Raw genomic sequence first — 17,221 nt, 5'->3', positions numbered from 1 at the left:
GAAAGGTAGAATCTGCATCTATACCTTTTTGGGTGCAATTTTAGGTGTCTAATATTTATGCGTAATATCATTGGGGCTTTCCACAACTTATTCTATTTATCTCTGCTTTTCTTCTAAGAGGGGAAGGAAGAATTGAACACATGTCAAATGGGAACTTTCCTCCATCCAGAGGAATACATTCGTGGCTTGTGTGTCTAAAAGGGAATTTAATCAAATACACATCAAAAGTATCCAAAAGGAGTTTAAGAGATTGGGATTTTACAAGAATAGACTAGCTTTTTTGCCATTTAGTTCTGGAAACAACTTACCTGGAAAGGCGCCTCTGGTGGGTTGGCAGTGACTTGTATATTCAGAACAATTAATTTAATCATGGCACAATTAATTGCGGATTCTGAGGGGTTCATGTTTGTGATTCCCTCTGCAGGTCCAGAGCCCAGCACCCAGTGTGAACTGTCGCCTGTCAATGCCTCCCATCCGGTCCAGGCCTTGATGGAGAGCTTCACCGTCTTGTCGGGATGTGCCAGCAGGGGGACGGTGGGGCTGCCCCAGGAGGTGCACGTCCTGAACCTCCGCACTGCCGACCAGGGGCCCGGCCAGCCACAGAGAGAGGTAGGCGCAGGTGCCAGCTTTCTACCCACTGCCCCTAGGAATTTGTAAAGACATTTTCCTGGATGAAGAGTCCTTTTCTTCCTTTCTGGGTTTAACGAGGATGCTCATGTATGAACGTAAGTGGGGAGGAGGACACAAAGTACACTCAAGAGACAGAGAAGGATTTCATTTAATCCAGAAGGATTGCTCTCTGGACTGGGCAACTCTAAGACTTCGCTCTAGAGAGATTTTTCAGCTTTTCAACTTTCCTGGTCCCCCTCCCTGCCTCATAGTGGAAAGAATGTTCTTAAGAATTTCATTTTTAAAACATGGTTGTGAAAAAACAAAATAAGGTGCCATTTCTCTGTTATTGTAAAATGTCTTCCTCAACTTCTCCTGTGCCCTGTCTTTCATCTTTCTTTGTTTTGTCTTGTGGACCTATTGCTCCTGCAGGATGAGTCAGAGGAAACAGAAACACTCTGGAATAAGGATGGCAGTACCTTGTATGTGCATGAAAGCACTGGGGGTGGGTAGCTCCTTATGTTATCCAGGCAGCTTCTTGAAGACTGTGGTGGTCTTGGTGGTGGTGATGATGACCCAAGCTCATAGTGACTCAGTATTTCCTCTATCCTCAGCCCTGTTTGAAGCACTTGTACACTTATTCCATGAAGTCCTATTACTACCCTCAATTTACAGGTGACAGGCACAATGGTAACTCACTTGCCCAAGGTCATTACCATAAGAGAGAAATGGTCTCCTCTTTCTTGTGGCTCAGAAATGACCTGGGTTGTGGATAATGGTCCCCCTGCTTCTTTTAAGATAACACACAGTTGTCATTCTTTCTGTTTCTAAGCTTCTGTGTCAGAAATGTTATCACTCAGTTATTAGCTCTTCAGGAAGAGAGAAACCACAATAAACCATGATCACAGTGAAGTGTAGAAAAACTAATATAGAGCAGAATTTATCTTCGAGCTTTCTTCTGGTCAGGAAAGTTAATTTCCGGAACTGTTTGTTTATGTGCCTCAACCACTCTTCTTTTTGGGGGTGGGGGGGTGGGTAGGAATAGGAAAGGTGAGGTGTGCAGAAGGAAAAGCAAACTGATTTTAATCTTGTGAAAGTGTGCAGAGTTGGCTCATTTCAAAGACAAATCATCTAACCTTTCCAGCTACATTGGAAATTATCATTAATACTCTTGGTTGCTTGCCATTGTTGCTGCAACACATATTTCAGGTTGGATTTCTTTATCCCAGTAATGCCTCTTTAATTCTTAACTTATGGGGGAGAATTTGGGTGGGAGGGAAAGGAACGGAGGAGGAAGTGCAGTTCCTATGAAGCCTTGCTGACTCCAGCAATTCTTTAGCGGCAATAATTACTCATATTATATATGCTCTCTCAGAAGAAGCAAGAAAGAAAAGCAAGTCCGAGCGATTACAGAAGCGGCAGAAATTCTGCGTGCTAAATTGTGCGGTACTGTTGTTGATTCTGAAAATAGATTCACATAAGACTACTGAAGCAAAAGAAGAATACCTCAAGGAATGACAGCAGAGCTCTCCCACACTTATATTGACTATGTTAGATCAAAATAGACATGGCTCTACTGAAGATACGGAAAATTAGCTGGCGTCAAGGGACGTCGTACGTTCAGTGAAGAGGTAAAGAAAGTGGGCCTACGGGGGATAGTCTCTAAATCTTGTTTAAAAACCTGAACAATTAAGTATCTCTCATGTTCTTCACATGTGACTCTGGAGATACAGGACTGCAGCCATGCCAACAGCTTTTTAAAATCATTCGAACTGTATGACCCAGCAGTTCCACACCTAAGTGTATACGCAAGAGAAAGGAAAACATACGTCCACATAAAAACTTGTCCACGATTGTTCACAGCAGCATTATTCATAATAGCTAAAAAGTGGGAACAACCTGAATGCCCATCAGCTGATGAATGGATAAATGAAATGTGGTACATATATCCATACAATGGAATGTTATTCAGCAATAAAAAGGAATGAAATACTGATACGTGCTGCAACGTGGATGAACCTTGAAGACGTTACGCTGAGTGAAAGAAGTCAGGCACAGAATCCACGTGCTGTCCGGAGTAGACAAATTTATAGAGATAGAAAGTAAACTGGTGGTTGTTTAGGGCTGAAGAGCAAAAGAGAGACGTGGGGGCTGACTTTATGAGTACAGTGTTTCTTTTGGGGGGACAGAAATGTTCTAAAATTAAATTGTAATGATGGTTCCACAATTGAATATGAATCTAGTAAATATCATTGATAAATGTCAATACATGTGACTAACCAAAACCCATTGAGTTGTACTTTTAATGGGTGAATTTTATGGCATGTGGATTTTATCTCAGTAAAGCTGTTAAAAAATGAATGCAACCTGTCGGTATATTAATTACCCATAAAATTTACCTTAACTATATCCACTTTTTTTTTTTTAAAACTAGGATTGCTTCCTCTTCCAACCTAAACCCATTCAACTCTTTCTGATATTCTCAATGGATAACTTGATTTTTATAGATATGCTATTAGATATGGTCTGTGCTAAAAATCACAGCCAGTCCGTTCTGGAGGTAATAGTGGGAGGACCAGAGGCAGCCTTTGTGCATGTCTCTACGAAATATTAAGGGCAAATATTTTTCAAGATGAAATGATAAATGTTGTTGCTTATACATTAGAAAAGAATGCCCTACTGGCTCCAAGCCATAATTACTTTGACTCTTATGACCGAAGTCGTTGTTTTTCATGATGTCCTCCTTAAATGTGAGGGAATTACTAAATCAACCCTATCCCCACTCCCCGCCCCGACCGGCTTGTTTTGGTACAGGATTAGCATTAAGATCTGTTATAAATCATCCCTTCTCTAACATTTTACTAAATTCCTACCTCCCGGGCGCCTGAAGCTTCCTCAGCTGAGGAGAGGCTGCTGCCTTTCCTGTGTGGCGGAGGTGACAGAGCCTACACCTGGAAGTCATAACCTCAGCAGGTTGACAAGATTTGGGGAAACAGTTATACTTAATTAGACAAACAATTTTATAGGCCAGCAGAGAATTTGTATCAGAAACATACTTGATACAATAATGTATACAAAGCCCCCTGTGGCAAAGCATGGTTTTGCCATTGGCTTCCCTGCTGGGTTCTCATCAGGACAGCACAGACCTGTAGTTGTATTTTTCATCTGAGACCACACCTCTCATGTGTAATCATTGGTTTTGGAAACAACAGTCCTGGAAGTGAACCGGAAACTGGAAAAAGACTCTTTGGCGACAGAGGAGGGCAGAAGAGGGTAAACAGCCCTGAGAGACCAACTTTGTCTTTTAGAGTAAGTGGGGAGATGTCATCGGCTTCACCCTATGAAAACCAGCTGCCTGTGCCCTTTAACTTCAAGGTAAAATGTCCCGCCCCTCCCTCACTTCCTGCCCCTACTCTGTTCTGACTACCGCTCCATCCCCTGCCCCTACCCCTGAGTTCAGTCCCTCTGGGTGTTTCCTGATTCCTGAGAAGGGCTGTAGCACCACCAGAGGCTTGTTTATAGTAACATACGTTCATTAGTTGCTGGAATGGCAACAATTTTGTTTCCGATCCTCTAATTTTTATTGTGACCTGCTTTTTCCGGGCGATGCTTCTTTTCTATTTCCCGTCTATCTAACTGCTCGCTTATTATGAAAAGCCCTTAGTTAGCAGTACGTATGTGTATAACAGCTATGGACGTTTAAATTTATGTATTTGTTTTGACATTGAAGAAGCGACTGTTAATGGGCGTGCCAAGCCAGCGACTGGCTGTAGGGGTGGAGTGAGGATCTGGGAGGATCCATGGTCATGGGAAAGGGGCCAGGTTTAATAACTTTATCCTCACCCTTCAGAAAGCTCAGAACCGTCCATTCTTGTATGTATTTACTTATTCTCTGCTTCATTCCAAAAAGGGATTTGGGATGGGCTTACAACAATAGACATACCAAGAATGTAAGCAGAAAAGCAAAATGAGGACAAAAGAGAAGTGCAGTTTGCTAGCCATATGCGTTCTGTGGTGGGTACGACTGGGTTTGAAATTTGGCAGGCTTCTTGGCAGGCAGGGCCACGTGGGATATGCGGTTAATCACACATGTGACTCCAAGTTACTCTCCCTTGGTGCCTTCCCTGAGGACTGTGGCGTACAATTGTTCCTTCCCTGGTTCTGTTTGAGGGCGGGAGAGACCACAGTTGGGAGAAAGAGAAGGAAGAAAACACAGCCTAATGCTAACGGTTCTGCTTGCCTCTTAACAGCTCCCGTAGGCCCCAAATAACAGTAACAGTGACCACAGTGGTGGTGAAGTGCCAGCTGTGGGCTAGCCACCTGCCCGGCACCTGTGCCGTCGCCGCCCATCCTCACTGTCGGCTGGAAAGGGAGGGAGGCCTAGGGAGGTTTCACGGCAGACCCTGGGGCACGCAGCCCACCTCTGAGCCCGTGTGTGACTCTACAGTCCAAGGTTTTCCCACACGTCAGTCCACTTCCCTTTCACCTTTAGCTCTGACCTTGCTCCCAGCTATGAAACCTGCCACCCTGTCTCACTTGGCTCAACCTGTTCCACGAGGCAGCAGATCTCTCACCGACGGTTTGGGTTTCCTGCATAGGCTCGTGATAGCTCTTTCTGATGCTCAGAGTTCCTTTTCGTTCCCTTCCTTGTGGCTTTGGGGCAGTAGTGAGGGTGTTTTTTTGTGTGGCATTGTCTCTTTTTTCCTTTCTGACTTAGAAGATTATCACGTCAAGTGTCAGTAATTATAAAATGCAGGACTCAGCTCAGGAGCCCTTGCACTCTATGTGGTTGTTAATCCTACACTAAATGTCACCTCCCATCTGTTTTTCACAGTTGGTCATTTTCCTCCCCCCACCGCCACCCCAAATAAAGCTTTCAGCTGCCTCCACAAAAAGTAACTCACCTGTCTTCTGCTAGTAATCCATGACTTGTAACCAAACTTGCTTGAATTGTGTGACAAGGGAGAACAAACACATTAAGGGACTCTTCCTGCTATGCGTGAAACGCAGGACCTTCAGTGTGTGGACTTTGCCATCTGATTTGACATCTTTTTTTTTTTGCGGTACGTGGGCCTCTCACTGTTGCGGCCTCTCCCGTTGCGGAGCACAGGCTCCAGACGCGCAGGCTTAGTGGCCATGGCCCACGGGCCCAGCCACTCTGCGGCATGTGGGTTCTTCCTGGACTGGGGCACGAACCCGTGTCCCCTGCATCGGCAGGCGGACTCTCAACCACTGCGCCACCAGGGAAGCCCCTGACATCTTTTTTGCTTACTTTGAGGAATCTTGCAGTTCAGGGATTAAACATTTTGGAGAGCCCTACTACCTACCTACTTACCTATCTATCTATCTGTCGTCTTTCCCGTTTCCACAATATTAGTAAGTTGACAACTTCTCTCTTTTTGTTCCCCTTCCCCTCAGTTATTAAAAATATAATGGAACAGTGCAGGGGTAGGGGGAATGGGTGTGTGTCTTACCTTTACCCATCACAACTAAAAGGACTGATAAAAAATTTCAAGACTTGTTTTTTGGAGAGCATACACATGAGAGCAGGAATACCAAATGAACACTAGCACGCTAGTTACCTTCCTTCTCTTATCCGGGACATTTTCCCCTCTGCTGTTATTCATGAATGACTTTCCAGTGCTAGTCCTGTGTGTATGCTGGGGAAAAAACCTCAAACAAACTCAAGGCTATTTATATTTCAGAGATCTTGTGTGCAGTGTGTGCTAGTAAGCGAGCGTCACAGTAAACTCCTCACACACGGACACTATACACTGATGAAATTCAGTTACTAAACAAACACCTTCCATGTGTAAACACTGCCTGGTGTTTGTTTAAATGGAAGTTGTTTTGGAAATCACCCCAGGCTGACAGGTAAGGTTATCTTTGAACTGGCCGTTTTGTCGCAGACCTACAGCAGATTTATGAGAAAGTTACACCAACAACGAGGGTCACGTTTCTCTAAAGGCATTCATCTCTCTTTCTCTCTCTTTCCCTTTTTCTTTCTCTCTCTCCTCTTCCCTCTCCCTCTCCCTTTCTTCTCTCCTCTCTCCCTTCCTCTTTCCCTCTCTCCCCTCCTCCTCCCTTCCCCCCTTCGTTTGACTGTTGTTCTGGAAATTATTTCCTTAACTTGAAAGGCCACTGAACCTGGCTCTTACATAGGATTGGAGGCCCTAAATGAATAGGACAGTCACATGATTTAAAACGAGTTGCCACTTCACTTGAAGATACTCCGTGCAGGTTAAATGATGGCAACCTGCTGCGCAGTATGAAGGTGCCAGGCTCGGACTGGACAGAGGAGCAGTCAGGCCGTGGGGTGGGGCTAGCCAGGCCGCTAGACCTCCGGCTGCTGTTTCCACGGAAGGCAATGCAGGCCGGGTAGAACTGGCTACGCCAGTCATTGATGGTTTCTAACACGTTGGGGCAAGATGTTCAATCTGAAGCTACAGCTAACTTTCAAATGAGAACTCTCCAAAAACCCAGTCTTGGAATCTTAGAAAAAGTGAAAGCAGAAATCAGAGCGATAATAGTAAACATCGAGATATAGCAAACAAATTAGGACACAAGAGGAAGCGAAGAAGTTATAACGTTCCTACCAATACGCTGGTTAGCCATGTGGCTTCAACTTTGCCATGTATCACAGTAACGTTGCCCTGGGAAAGCATGCCCCCTGTCCCACAGGAGGACTGAGCCTGGCTGGACTCTGCCATTTTAGCATGAGGTAATGCCAGTTATGTTCTTTGCTGGCTGGGAGCTGACACACTGAAAGAGCCTCTCTCGTTATTGCCTCTTCCCCAGTCTGGAGGAGAGGCTGCCTTGACTCCTTCTAAAATTTGTCCAGCAGCAGCATTTTCCAACCAGTGTGGTGTTTGTCTTTATGGAGGTTAGGGTTACAACCCTGACCCATACTGTTGTTGCCATGGTAACTTCTCTTGACTTTTAAAAGACTGTATAATTTCCCAAAACTGTCATTAGAAAATGTTTCTAACATTTTCTAGGAGCACCCTCCACATTTGAAAATGTGACTTTTTGGAGAGTATTTTAAGAAAGCAACAGACCAAAGTAAGGAGCGGGTGTGCAAATCTGAGACCTTGATGTGCCGATTGGGCAAAGGCCCAGTTTGTGTTGCAGAGTACCCAGATATCCAGCTTGTATTTTCTTGTTTCCATTGCTGATTTGCTACCTTGACATTTTATTTGAGAATGTCAATTTACTTGCTAATACCTCTGATTTAAATGCCCAAATTCTGCAGAAGAATTTATTACTTTCAAGAGTCCCACTCCTCACTGTGTTTTCTAAATATTTCTGTGAAAATTAGACACATGTTTAATTATTTTACTTTTCCTTTCTCCCACAGTGAAGGGGCCATGTGTGAACTTGGCCCTGCTGATCGCCTCTCTGTACTATCTTGTTTCTCTTTTCCTCGCCTGTCCCACACCTTGAAGGAGTGAGTCTGTGTGTCCTGCCTTTCCCTTCTTTCCTCTCTGCAACCTGACTTCTGCTCTCCTGAACTAGTCTCTGGAGATGCCCTTTTGACCCAACTCATAGGATGCTGGGACTGGAGAGGTGCCCTCAAGACAACCTAGTCCTAACCACCTTGTAGAGCCAGGGGGTGAAGCGATGACTTATTCACCGTCAAACAAGAATCGGTGCCAGTGCTGGACTGGACCCCGGGGACCCTGACTCCTATCTCAGAGTTCTTTCTACCGCCTAGTTTTTCTGTTTCTTTCCCAACTGGTCTTTCTTCCTTCTCAGGGGTCTTGACTGAAGTGCAGTCCTTGGCCCTTGTTTTCCCCTGTCTACTCTCCCTGAGGTGGCTTGTTTGTTCTCAGGATTTGGGTTGTCACCTCCATGCCAGCAACTCCCAAAACTCTCTCCAGGGTCTCCAAATCTCCCTGCCTCTCATGTCTTACCTCAAGCTCCCAGGTGCCTGAGCTGTGCTGTGGAGGAGTGGCTATCAGTGTGCTTCTACCTGGTGTCAGATAGAGGGCTGACTTCAGCCCTGTCACTTCCCAAGCGTGTGACTCTGGGGGAGTTACTTAATTCTCTGAGCCCCAGTTGCCTCATCTGTAAAATGGAGATGATAGTAGTTTTTTAGGGGGTTCACTGAGGATTGAGAGATGTCTCTGTGGCCCCCTTAGGGCTGGCATGTGTGCCTGGCATACAATAAACAATCAAACACTAGCTCTTTTCTTATGTCTAAAATTGACTCTAAGGACCTTTCTTACCCCCATGCTGGTTTACCAGTCCAACTTCCCTGTCCCATCAGTGGCACTGCTACCATCTGTCTGGGCACTTTTGAACCATTCACTCAAACCTTATATTTGGTCAGTCACCAAGTTTTATTGACAGTCCTCTGGAATTTCCCGAATTTCTACGCTCCTCTCCACTTACCTGCAGCTCCTTAACCAGTATCCTGGGACTGGTGCCTCCAGCGTTAGGCACTGGCTCTTTTGGTTCAGCTTGTGGACCACTTCATAAAACTGATTTTCTCTAAATAATACTCCTATAATTGATTCATTTGTCCATTCCTTTACAGACTTATTCAATGAATTATTCATTGAGAACCTACTGTATGCTAGGTAGACACTCTGCTGGACTCCTACTCATCTTTATATCTTCAGCACTTATTGGGGGTGGAGGGAGAATAAGTTTAATACAGTGTGACAAATAATATGACCATTATTTGTTATAAAATTAACAGAAGTTTGCAGGAGCCCAACAGAGGGAGTGGTAACTCTATCTGCAGGGGAGGGAAGGATCCAGAAGAGAGCATTTGATGAGGGGCTTGACAGTCAAGTAGAAGTTACTGGGCAGAAGGGAAGGGAGGCTTCAACATGCACAGAGGGAAGAGCAAAACCATGTGTGGAGGAAAGTTCTTCCTTGTACATGGTGTGGCTGATGTACAGATCAGGGAGTGGCAAACTATGGCCTTTGGGCCAAATCCTGCCTGTTGCCCGTTTTTGTATGTATGTAATTTACATACCATAAAGTTCACCTGTTTAAAGCATACAAGTCAATGGTTTTCGGTGTATTTTATAGACTTGTGCAACTACCACCACAATCTAACTTTAGAACATTTTCAGCACTCCCAAACTTGGTACCCATTAGCAGTCATTCCCCAGTCCCGATGCTCCCACCCCTGCCCTAGGCAACCATTAATCTACTTTCTTTATAGATCTGAAATTCTGGAGATTTTTTATAAATGGAACCACGCAATATGGGTGACTTTTATGACTGGGTATCTCACTTAACGTAATGCATTTGAGATTCATCCATGCTGTAGCGTGTATTAGTTATGTCATTCCTTTTTATTCCTGAACAGTGTTCTGTTGTATGGCTGTACCACATCTTGCTTATCCATTCATCAGTCTGATGCTTGTTTTTGTAAATAAAGGGTTTTTTTGGGGGGGTGTAAATAAAGTTTTATTGGCACATAGCCATGCCCATTTGTTTATGTATTGTCTGTGGCCCCTTCCTCATGACAGTAGAAGACTTGAGTAGGGTAACAAGACTAACAAAGCCCAAAATATTTAGTCTGGCTACTTGCAGATAAAGCTTGCCAACCCCTGGAATAGAGGATGGGGCAGTGATGGGAACAGTGATGGGGGCGAGCTGGGGCCTGGGAGTGGAAGATGAGGCTGGAAAGGCTGAACAGGTAAGGATTTGGACTTAATCCTGTGGATCAGTGTTTCCCCAAGTGTGTGTGGGACGTGAACCCCCTGCATCTGAATCCCTTGGAAATGCTTAAGTGCAGACTCCTGAGCCTCACCCCTGACCTTTCAGCTGAATCTACTGCCCCACAGCTTTTTCTTAATTCCACCTGAACTTCTTTCTTAACTCTCTCAATCCTGGCCATGTTTGAAGCCCATGCGTTAAGTCTTAACTCTTCAGCACACCCTTTCCTGATTCCTTTATCCGCCTCCATTTCCCTCTTTTCTAAATGTTGCTCTGAATTCCTCTCCCTGCCCCTTCCAGTCTGAACTTCCGCAGAGTATGGGATTATATGTTTTCCTGTATTATTCGCTGCTGAATCACCTGTGTTAATCTTGCGCAGTCAGCTGGTGAGTGGACTTCTTAAGGCCAGGAGCCAAGTTGGACTCTTTTGCATTGTGATATTGGGCTTTTGCATAGTGCCGAGGACGTTAAAGTATCACTGTAAGTCTTCTTAAGCTCTTCCCCTTTTCCACAGTGTACTTTTATTTGATTTCATTATATCAGTGGACTTGGTGTTTTGTCCCCAGTCCCCCTTGACTGCTACAGCTGAGCAGGTGTCCTCCACTTTGTATTATGGCTTTGATTTATTTTTTCTAATTAAATCTCATGCTACTGCAATTTACCGTATATTCTCCAGATCTCTGTGTCAGCCCGTTTCTGAGTTTTTGTTACAGTTTTCTTTATTTTAAATATTTATTTATTTATTTGGCTGTGTCGGGTCTTAGTTGCCACACACGGGATCTTTAGTTGCACCATGTGAACTCTTAGTTGCAGCATGTGGAAACTAGTTCCCTGCCCAGGGATTGAACCCGGGCCCCCTGCATTGGGAGCGTGGAGTCTTAGCCACTGGCCCACCAGGGAAGTCCCACATTTTTCTTTACTCTTATGGATTTTAGTCCTCTGCTAGTACACTAGTTAGTCCTTTCCCTCAGATGGGTAAAAGCTATAAATGGCTTTTGACTCCATGCTACTCCCTTGGGTAGCTCATTTGAGTTGAGCCTGGTTTGAAGTTGGGCCATTGAGAACAATCTGTCCTCATGATGTAGGCGGTGATTCCTGGCCAATTCTTAATGTTGCTGGAATTAATTAAACTGATTCCTCCAATTGAAAGAGGACATTTTACTCTACGCTGTATCATTGAATTCTTAATAACTTGATTTTTTTATTTTGTTTTTTTGCTCAGTGAGCACTTAAAATATCCCTGCCTGTATAGTAATTTGTTCCCTGTTTAATGTGGCTTTTTCCTTTGTTTACTCTGGACTCAAGTCTTTGTAGCTTGTTTTCTAAGTCAGCTCTAAAGTTGCTGGTCATTGGATTTGGCAGCCTTTTCAAGCTTTACCCACCAGAACCCTACAGGAAGTTGTGTGTCGGCCAGAAGAGTCTGTTTATTTAAAGCATGGTGTCCAGCAGAAGCAATCCATTTATGAGGGTCTGGTCTTAAAGATACAGGAATCTGAATCTGTTTGGAAGACCTGCTGCTTTGGCTTCCATTGCAGTTGTGTGCTCTGTGCTTTCCTTTCCAGGCTGCCCAGGCACCTCAGCTAGACGGGTGGTTAATTGAAATAGCCCTTTCCCTGAAGCTCCTTGGCCTTGTCTGAAATACTAAAACATCAACACCCAGGTACTAGATAGCCCTTTTAAACTCATAAGAATGAGGTTAATTTTAAAGAAATCAATTGTCTTTCGTTAGTTTAGTGCCATTTGCTAGTATTCTGATGGGATTTTGCTCTGAGGGCACTCCTGAGTTAGAATGCTAAAACTCAGGTGAAATGGCTGTACTTTTGACTTCTGGGGACTGTTCTTTGCCCACAATCGTCAGGCATTATCTGGGTTCTAGTCCAGGACTAGTGCTTTATTTATTTATTTTTTTTAAGATTTATTTTATTGAAGTATAGTTGACTTACAATGTTGTGATAATTTCTACTGTACAGTAAAGTGATTCAGTTTATACATATACATACATTTTTAAAAAATTAATTAATTAATTAATTTTTGGTTGTGCTGGGTCTTTGTTGCTGTGTGAGGGCTTTCTCTAGTTGTGGCGAGCGGGGGCTACTCTTCGTTGCAGTGCGCGGGCTTCTCATTGCGGTGGCTTCTCTTGTTGAGGAACACAGGCGCTAGGCGTGCAGGCTTCAGTAGCTGTGGCACGAGGGCTCAGTAGTTGTGGCTTGTGGGCTCTAGAGCTCAGGCTTAGTAGTTGTGGAGCGCGAGCTGAGTTGCTCCGTGGCATGTGGGATCTTCCTCGGCCAGGGCTCGAACCTGTGTCCCTTGCACTGGCAGGCAGATTCTTAACCACTGCGCCACCAGGGAAGCCCTATACATATATTCTTTTTCATATTCTTTTCCATTACGGTTTATCACTGGATATACAATAGTACTTTATGTTTACAGCATTTTCCACCTGAACTACAGAGTCCTTTGACTAGATCTAGAATTTTTACATCCCTTGGTGGAAGAGGCAAATTGCAGGTAAGATTTGGCTTCTTTTGAAGTTAGAGAGACTAGATTAGGTGTTACTGGGTCTAACGATAAACCAAGGAGAGCAAGCTATAGGATTCAGGATCACTGTAATAGCCTAATTCTTGCCTAGAGCCCAAATACCACACTGTGCACATTAAAGTTTAATCTTATTTGTTGATACAGGTGTACACGCATCTGATTCTTTTTGAATTTACACAGCGAGTTGGTGATGTGGCTGTAGGTTTCATGTGCCTAGCACCTATGCACTGATTTAAAGGGAAGCTGCGTTCATATCTTAAGAGGTGAGCCCCCCACAAGGCCTCACTCCTAGGGATGTAAGCGCATATGCAGGTGCCTTGGGAGAAAGGAATAAAGAGATATGGCAGCTGCTGAGAGGACTGAGAAGTGAGAGGCAGAGGAAAATGAGGTGTCGCACTTCTCAGCTCTAGTCATGCTCCTGTTGTCTTTTCTGGTCTACGGTTGGATGTTTTGTGAGGTGGAAGTTATATGAGATTCCTACCTCAGAATAGCTCCTAAAGAACCTTGACTTTTCTTGAAGTGTTTGGTAAATTTAAACCTTAATGAAGTTAAAAACAATACTTTACACATTTCTCTCTTACTCCTCCACATTTCTCTCTTACTCCTCTCAGCCTCAAGTAGATAGACATGTAGGCAAGGCCTTCCTTGGGAGAGAGTAGTTTCTGAAGATAAAGGAGAAAGCTGAAGTCTAAGGGAGCCCAGGGTCCATCTGGACACGGACATGCAGGCCTTGGTGTGAGACATATGTCTCCTTTGCTTGCCATGCTGAGTCTCAGATTTGGAGGTCTTCCAAAATCCAAGGCGACTGAAGAGCTTAATTTCCAGTGGAGTCATGCGTGGGCATTTTGCCTCCGTCATCTGCCCCAGAGGACTTCTGGGGGCCGATTACCCTGCCTTCTACTCTGAACACCCCCCAGCTTGTCATCTGGTGCAGCTGACCAGAGGGTGCGTGTTCCCCAGCGTGAACTCTTTCTGCTGGGCCGAGAGGCCTTTAGAGGCTTTGCTGCTGGCCCTTTATTGCTCTTTGTATGTTGTTAGTGCATGTGTTGCTGTTTCTTTTGTTTCCTACCTTTCATATGGGTTGAAGATTCCACCCTTTTTTCCCTTATCACCCCTGGTTGTTAAGATAGTGAGAATCTCAGTGAAATGGCAATCTTACCATTGTGCACAAGTACTTCTCTGAAAAGATCTTTTTTGTTCAGTTTTAATGCCGATAATATCTAATTCCCAGTGTTTTAGTTGGAAGCTGTTCAAATTTCCCAATTCATAAAATCTTTCAAAGCCTACTCCAAGTTACTTTTTCTTGATTCAGTTCTCCTCCTTTTTGCATTTAAAAATAAGCCTATTTCCAAGTAGGGAAATGACCTATGTTTATTAGAGACCAGAATGATATGGACCTCTGATTTGCTGTGAGGTTTTTTTTTGATGTTTTTGGAGCAGTGTACAAGGGTAATTTTTAGTCCTCTTTTTGCCATGTGTTCTTATACGCATTTCCTAAACACTTTCCCTGGCTTGGTACTATTACTGTGTATATGTCCTACATGTGTTTCCTATTTTTGATGACTCATACTTACGGTACTCATAAAGATTTATCCTTTATCTTGGCTCTGAGTAATGAGCACACTTGCACATTTCCAGCAGAGATGTGAGTTGGGACTTTTGCATTTAATCCTGTAGGATAGGCCTCTTGAAGGCATAGTGAAGGAAGCATGACATATTCATCTAAGGTTCTACTCACTTCTCCTGCCTGAGGAAACAGTCAACTCAGTTTTTGTGAATTTATTAATTTGTGTTTTCCACGTTTTCTTTTCCCTTTGCCCCTTTTAGCCATTTTACTGCTTATGAGCGAGGCCACCAGAGGGTGACTAGATGGAACAAATGTGCTACTCCTTTTCCCTGTTGGTAACTATGTTAAAGAGTTTGGTGGTGGAAGAAATGGAAATCATTAAACTGAAATGATATCTGTATTACATGTGGCAGCAAACATCCAGGGGGGGCCTTCTTGGGTTCAGATAAACACTTAGACCCAAGAGATTATCACAGGCCACAGGTGGCTTCAGACTACTAAAGGATATAGGGTAGGGGCTGCAGCTTGGAGCAGGGCATCATGGCCTTCCTCTTTTTTTTGATGCTTGCGGCTACATACACATGAGTTTATACAGCCATCTGGAGTGCTCCAACTGATGGCTCAAATGCTAGATCTACGTGGTGTGTGTGTGTGTGTGTGTGTGTGTGTGTGTGTGTGTGTGTGTGTGTGTTCTGATTTAGAGGACTCATACTTCCCAGGAGCTAATAGGCAACTATGCTTATAGGAATACTTTCCATGATGTCCATGAAAAACATGCTGGTTTACAAGAGTCTCTGCTCTCAGGGAAGCCTCCAAATATCTCTTCTTATCAGATATTTAAAAATTTTCCAATCCCCATACAATTTACCAATCCCAGGGTTAGTTTTTATTATAAGCAAGTGGCCTTTTATTATAGTTGACATATGGTTCTAGATTACCAGGGTTATAGAGATAAGAGAGTTAAAAGAAGATCAAATTCTCACATGAAAAAGGGATAAACTTTGCCAACTCTTTGTCCATTGTGGATTTTATTAGTTTTCTTATTATATGTATTCCTGACTCTGGTAGGCTAAATAGTGGCTCCCAAAGATATGCTCACATCCTAATCCCCAAAACCTGTGAATGTTACTATATGAATATTCAGTGGAAAAAGTCTTTATAGATGTGATTAATTGAAGGATTTTGAGGTGAGAAGATTCTCCTGGATTATCTAGGTGGCCTCTGAATGCAATCATGTGTCCTTATAAGACAGAGATTTGATGTAGACAGAAGAGGAGAAGGCCACGTGACCATGGAGGTGGAGACTGGAGTGACGGGGCCACAAGCCAAGGAATGCCAACAGCCATGAGAAGCTGGAAGAAGCAAGGAACGGATTCTCTCTTAGAGCCTCTGGAGACTCTGACGTCTCTGCTGACACCTTGATTTTGGCTCAGTAACACTGATTTTGGATGTCTGGCCTTCAAAACTATAGGAGGATAATTTCCTGTTGTTTTAAGCTACCAGGCTTTTAGTAATGTGTTACAGCAGCCACAGGAAACGAATACGCTCACTCCCCATATCACCTTAGTTTGGGGGATTATCTTGAGTTCCATGCAGCCCTCCTGTCCCCATTTTGTTCACAACCTGTGTTCTCCATCTCTGTAAAGGACTCTACTACCCCGTTGCCAAGGCCAGAATCCTTGGCATCATCCATGACTTCCTGTGTTTTCTCAGATGTCACGCCCAATCCTATCTATTCTACCATAGAAATATATTCTGAATCCGCCCACCTTTGGCCCGCCACTCTCCCACCCTTGCTACACCTCCCCCCATCTTTGGTCTGAGCCACCATCACATCTTTACTTGAGGCGCAGTGGACCCCTAACCCAGGTCCCTGAAGAGGGCAGGGTCTGGAGGTAGACTGCCTGTGTTGGAAGCATGGTTCCACTGTTTATGAGCTGAATTTGGGCAAGTTATTTAACTTCTCTATGCCTCATTTTCCCTCTATGGGGATAAGAATAGTATCTACTTCAGAAGTTGCTCTGACAATTGAATAGCTAAAATGGGACAAGTGCTTAGAACAGTGCTTGGAATAAATGTCAGCTACTATCCTTATTAGCTAGTAAAAATCTGTTCTCCACATAGCAGCTTGAATAATCCTTTAAAAACTTAAGTCTAATCACAAAGTTCACCAGCTCAAATGTCCTGTGGTGGCTTCCCACTACATTTAGAGTAAAATCCCCAATCGCCAGTGTAACTCTCACCCCCTTCTCCCATCACTCACCGTTTTCACAATACTGCAGTTGTTGGCCCAGATGTCTTTCAAAGGTGCAGAGCATGTTCCTGCCTCTCATCCTTTGCCTGGAGCACTTGCCCCATTTATTCACAGGCCTTGTTCCTTCCCTTCCTCCGGTCCCTGCCCAGCCATTACCTCTACAGAGAGGCCTTCACAGACCACCCCATTTAAAATAACCATATCCCCTTGCTCCCGCTGTCTCCAAACCCTGTTTTACTTTTTAAAAATAACTCATATCACCGCCTGATATTTATATTTAGATGTGTTTATTGTCTGTCCCTTGCATTAGAATATCCATGAGATGTTTTACCTTGTGCACTATCTCCAGTAATTAGAACATACCCAGCACAGAGTAAGCATTCAATAAATATATGTGAAATAAATACTTGAATGAACAGTGAATATGTTGATTGTAGCGGTTTAGCTTTATTCAATGGACTGAGTTAGAAATTTTTTATTTGGAAATTCCTTATATTAATTATATTTTCTGGAATGTTTGGTTATTGATATTGGTATGTATGGTTCAGTCATAATGTTTTTTGTGTTTTGGGGGG

General features: G+C 43.8%; 1 protein-coding gene across 8 annotated transcripts in view; it reads left to right on the top strand.

Annotated features, from left to right (window-relative positions):
- TGFBR3 (transforming growth factor beta receptor 3) overlaps positions 1 to 17,221 on the top strand; it is a 205,164-nt gene that overhangs the window by 90,213 nt on the left and 97,730 nt on the right. For all 8 annotated transcript variants that reach the window (XM_079902220.1, XM_079902214.1, XM_079902219.1 and 5 more), the window contains one exon: positions 425 to 609. In XM_079902220.1, coding sequence (XP_079758346.1) covers positions 425 to 609 — 185 coding nt within the window. The remainder of the gene's footprint in view (positions 1 to 424; positions 610 to 17,221) is intronic.

The sequence above is a fragment of the Stenella coeruleoalba genome, assembly GCF_951394435.1.
Source record: "Stenella coeruleoalba genome assembly, chromosome: 1".
Taxonomy (NCBI): Eukaryota; Metazoa; Chordata; class Mammalia; order Artiodactyla; family Delphinidae; genus Stenella; species Stenella coeruleoalba.
This window is presented reverse-complemented; position numbering and strand designations above follow the sequence as displayed.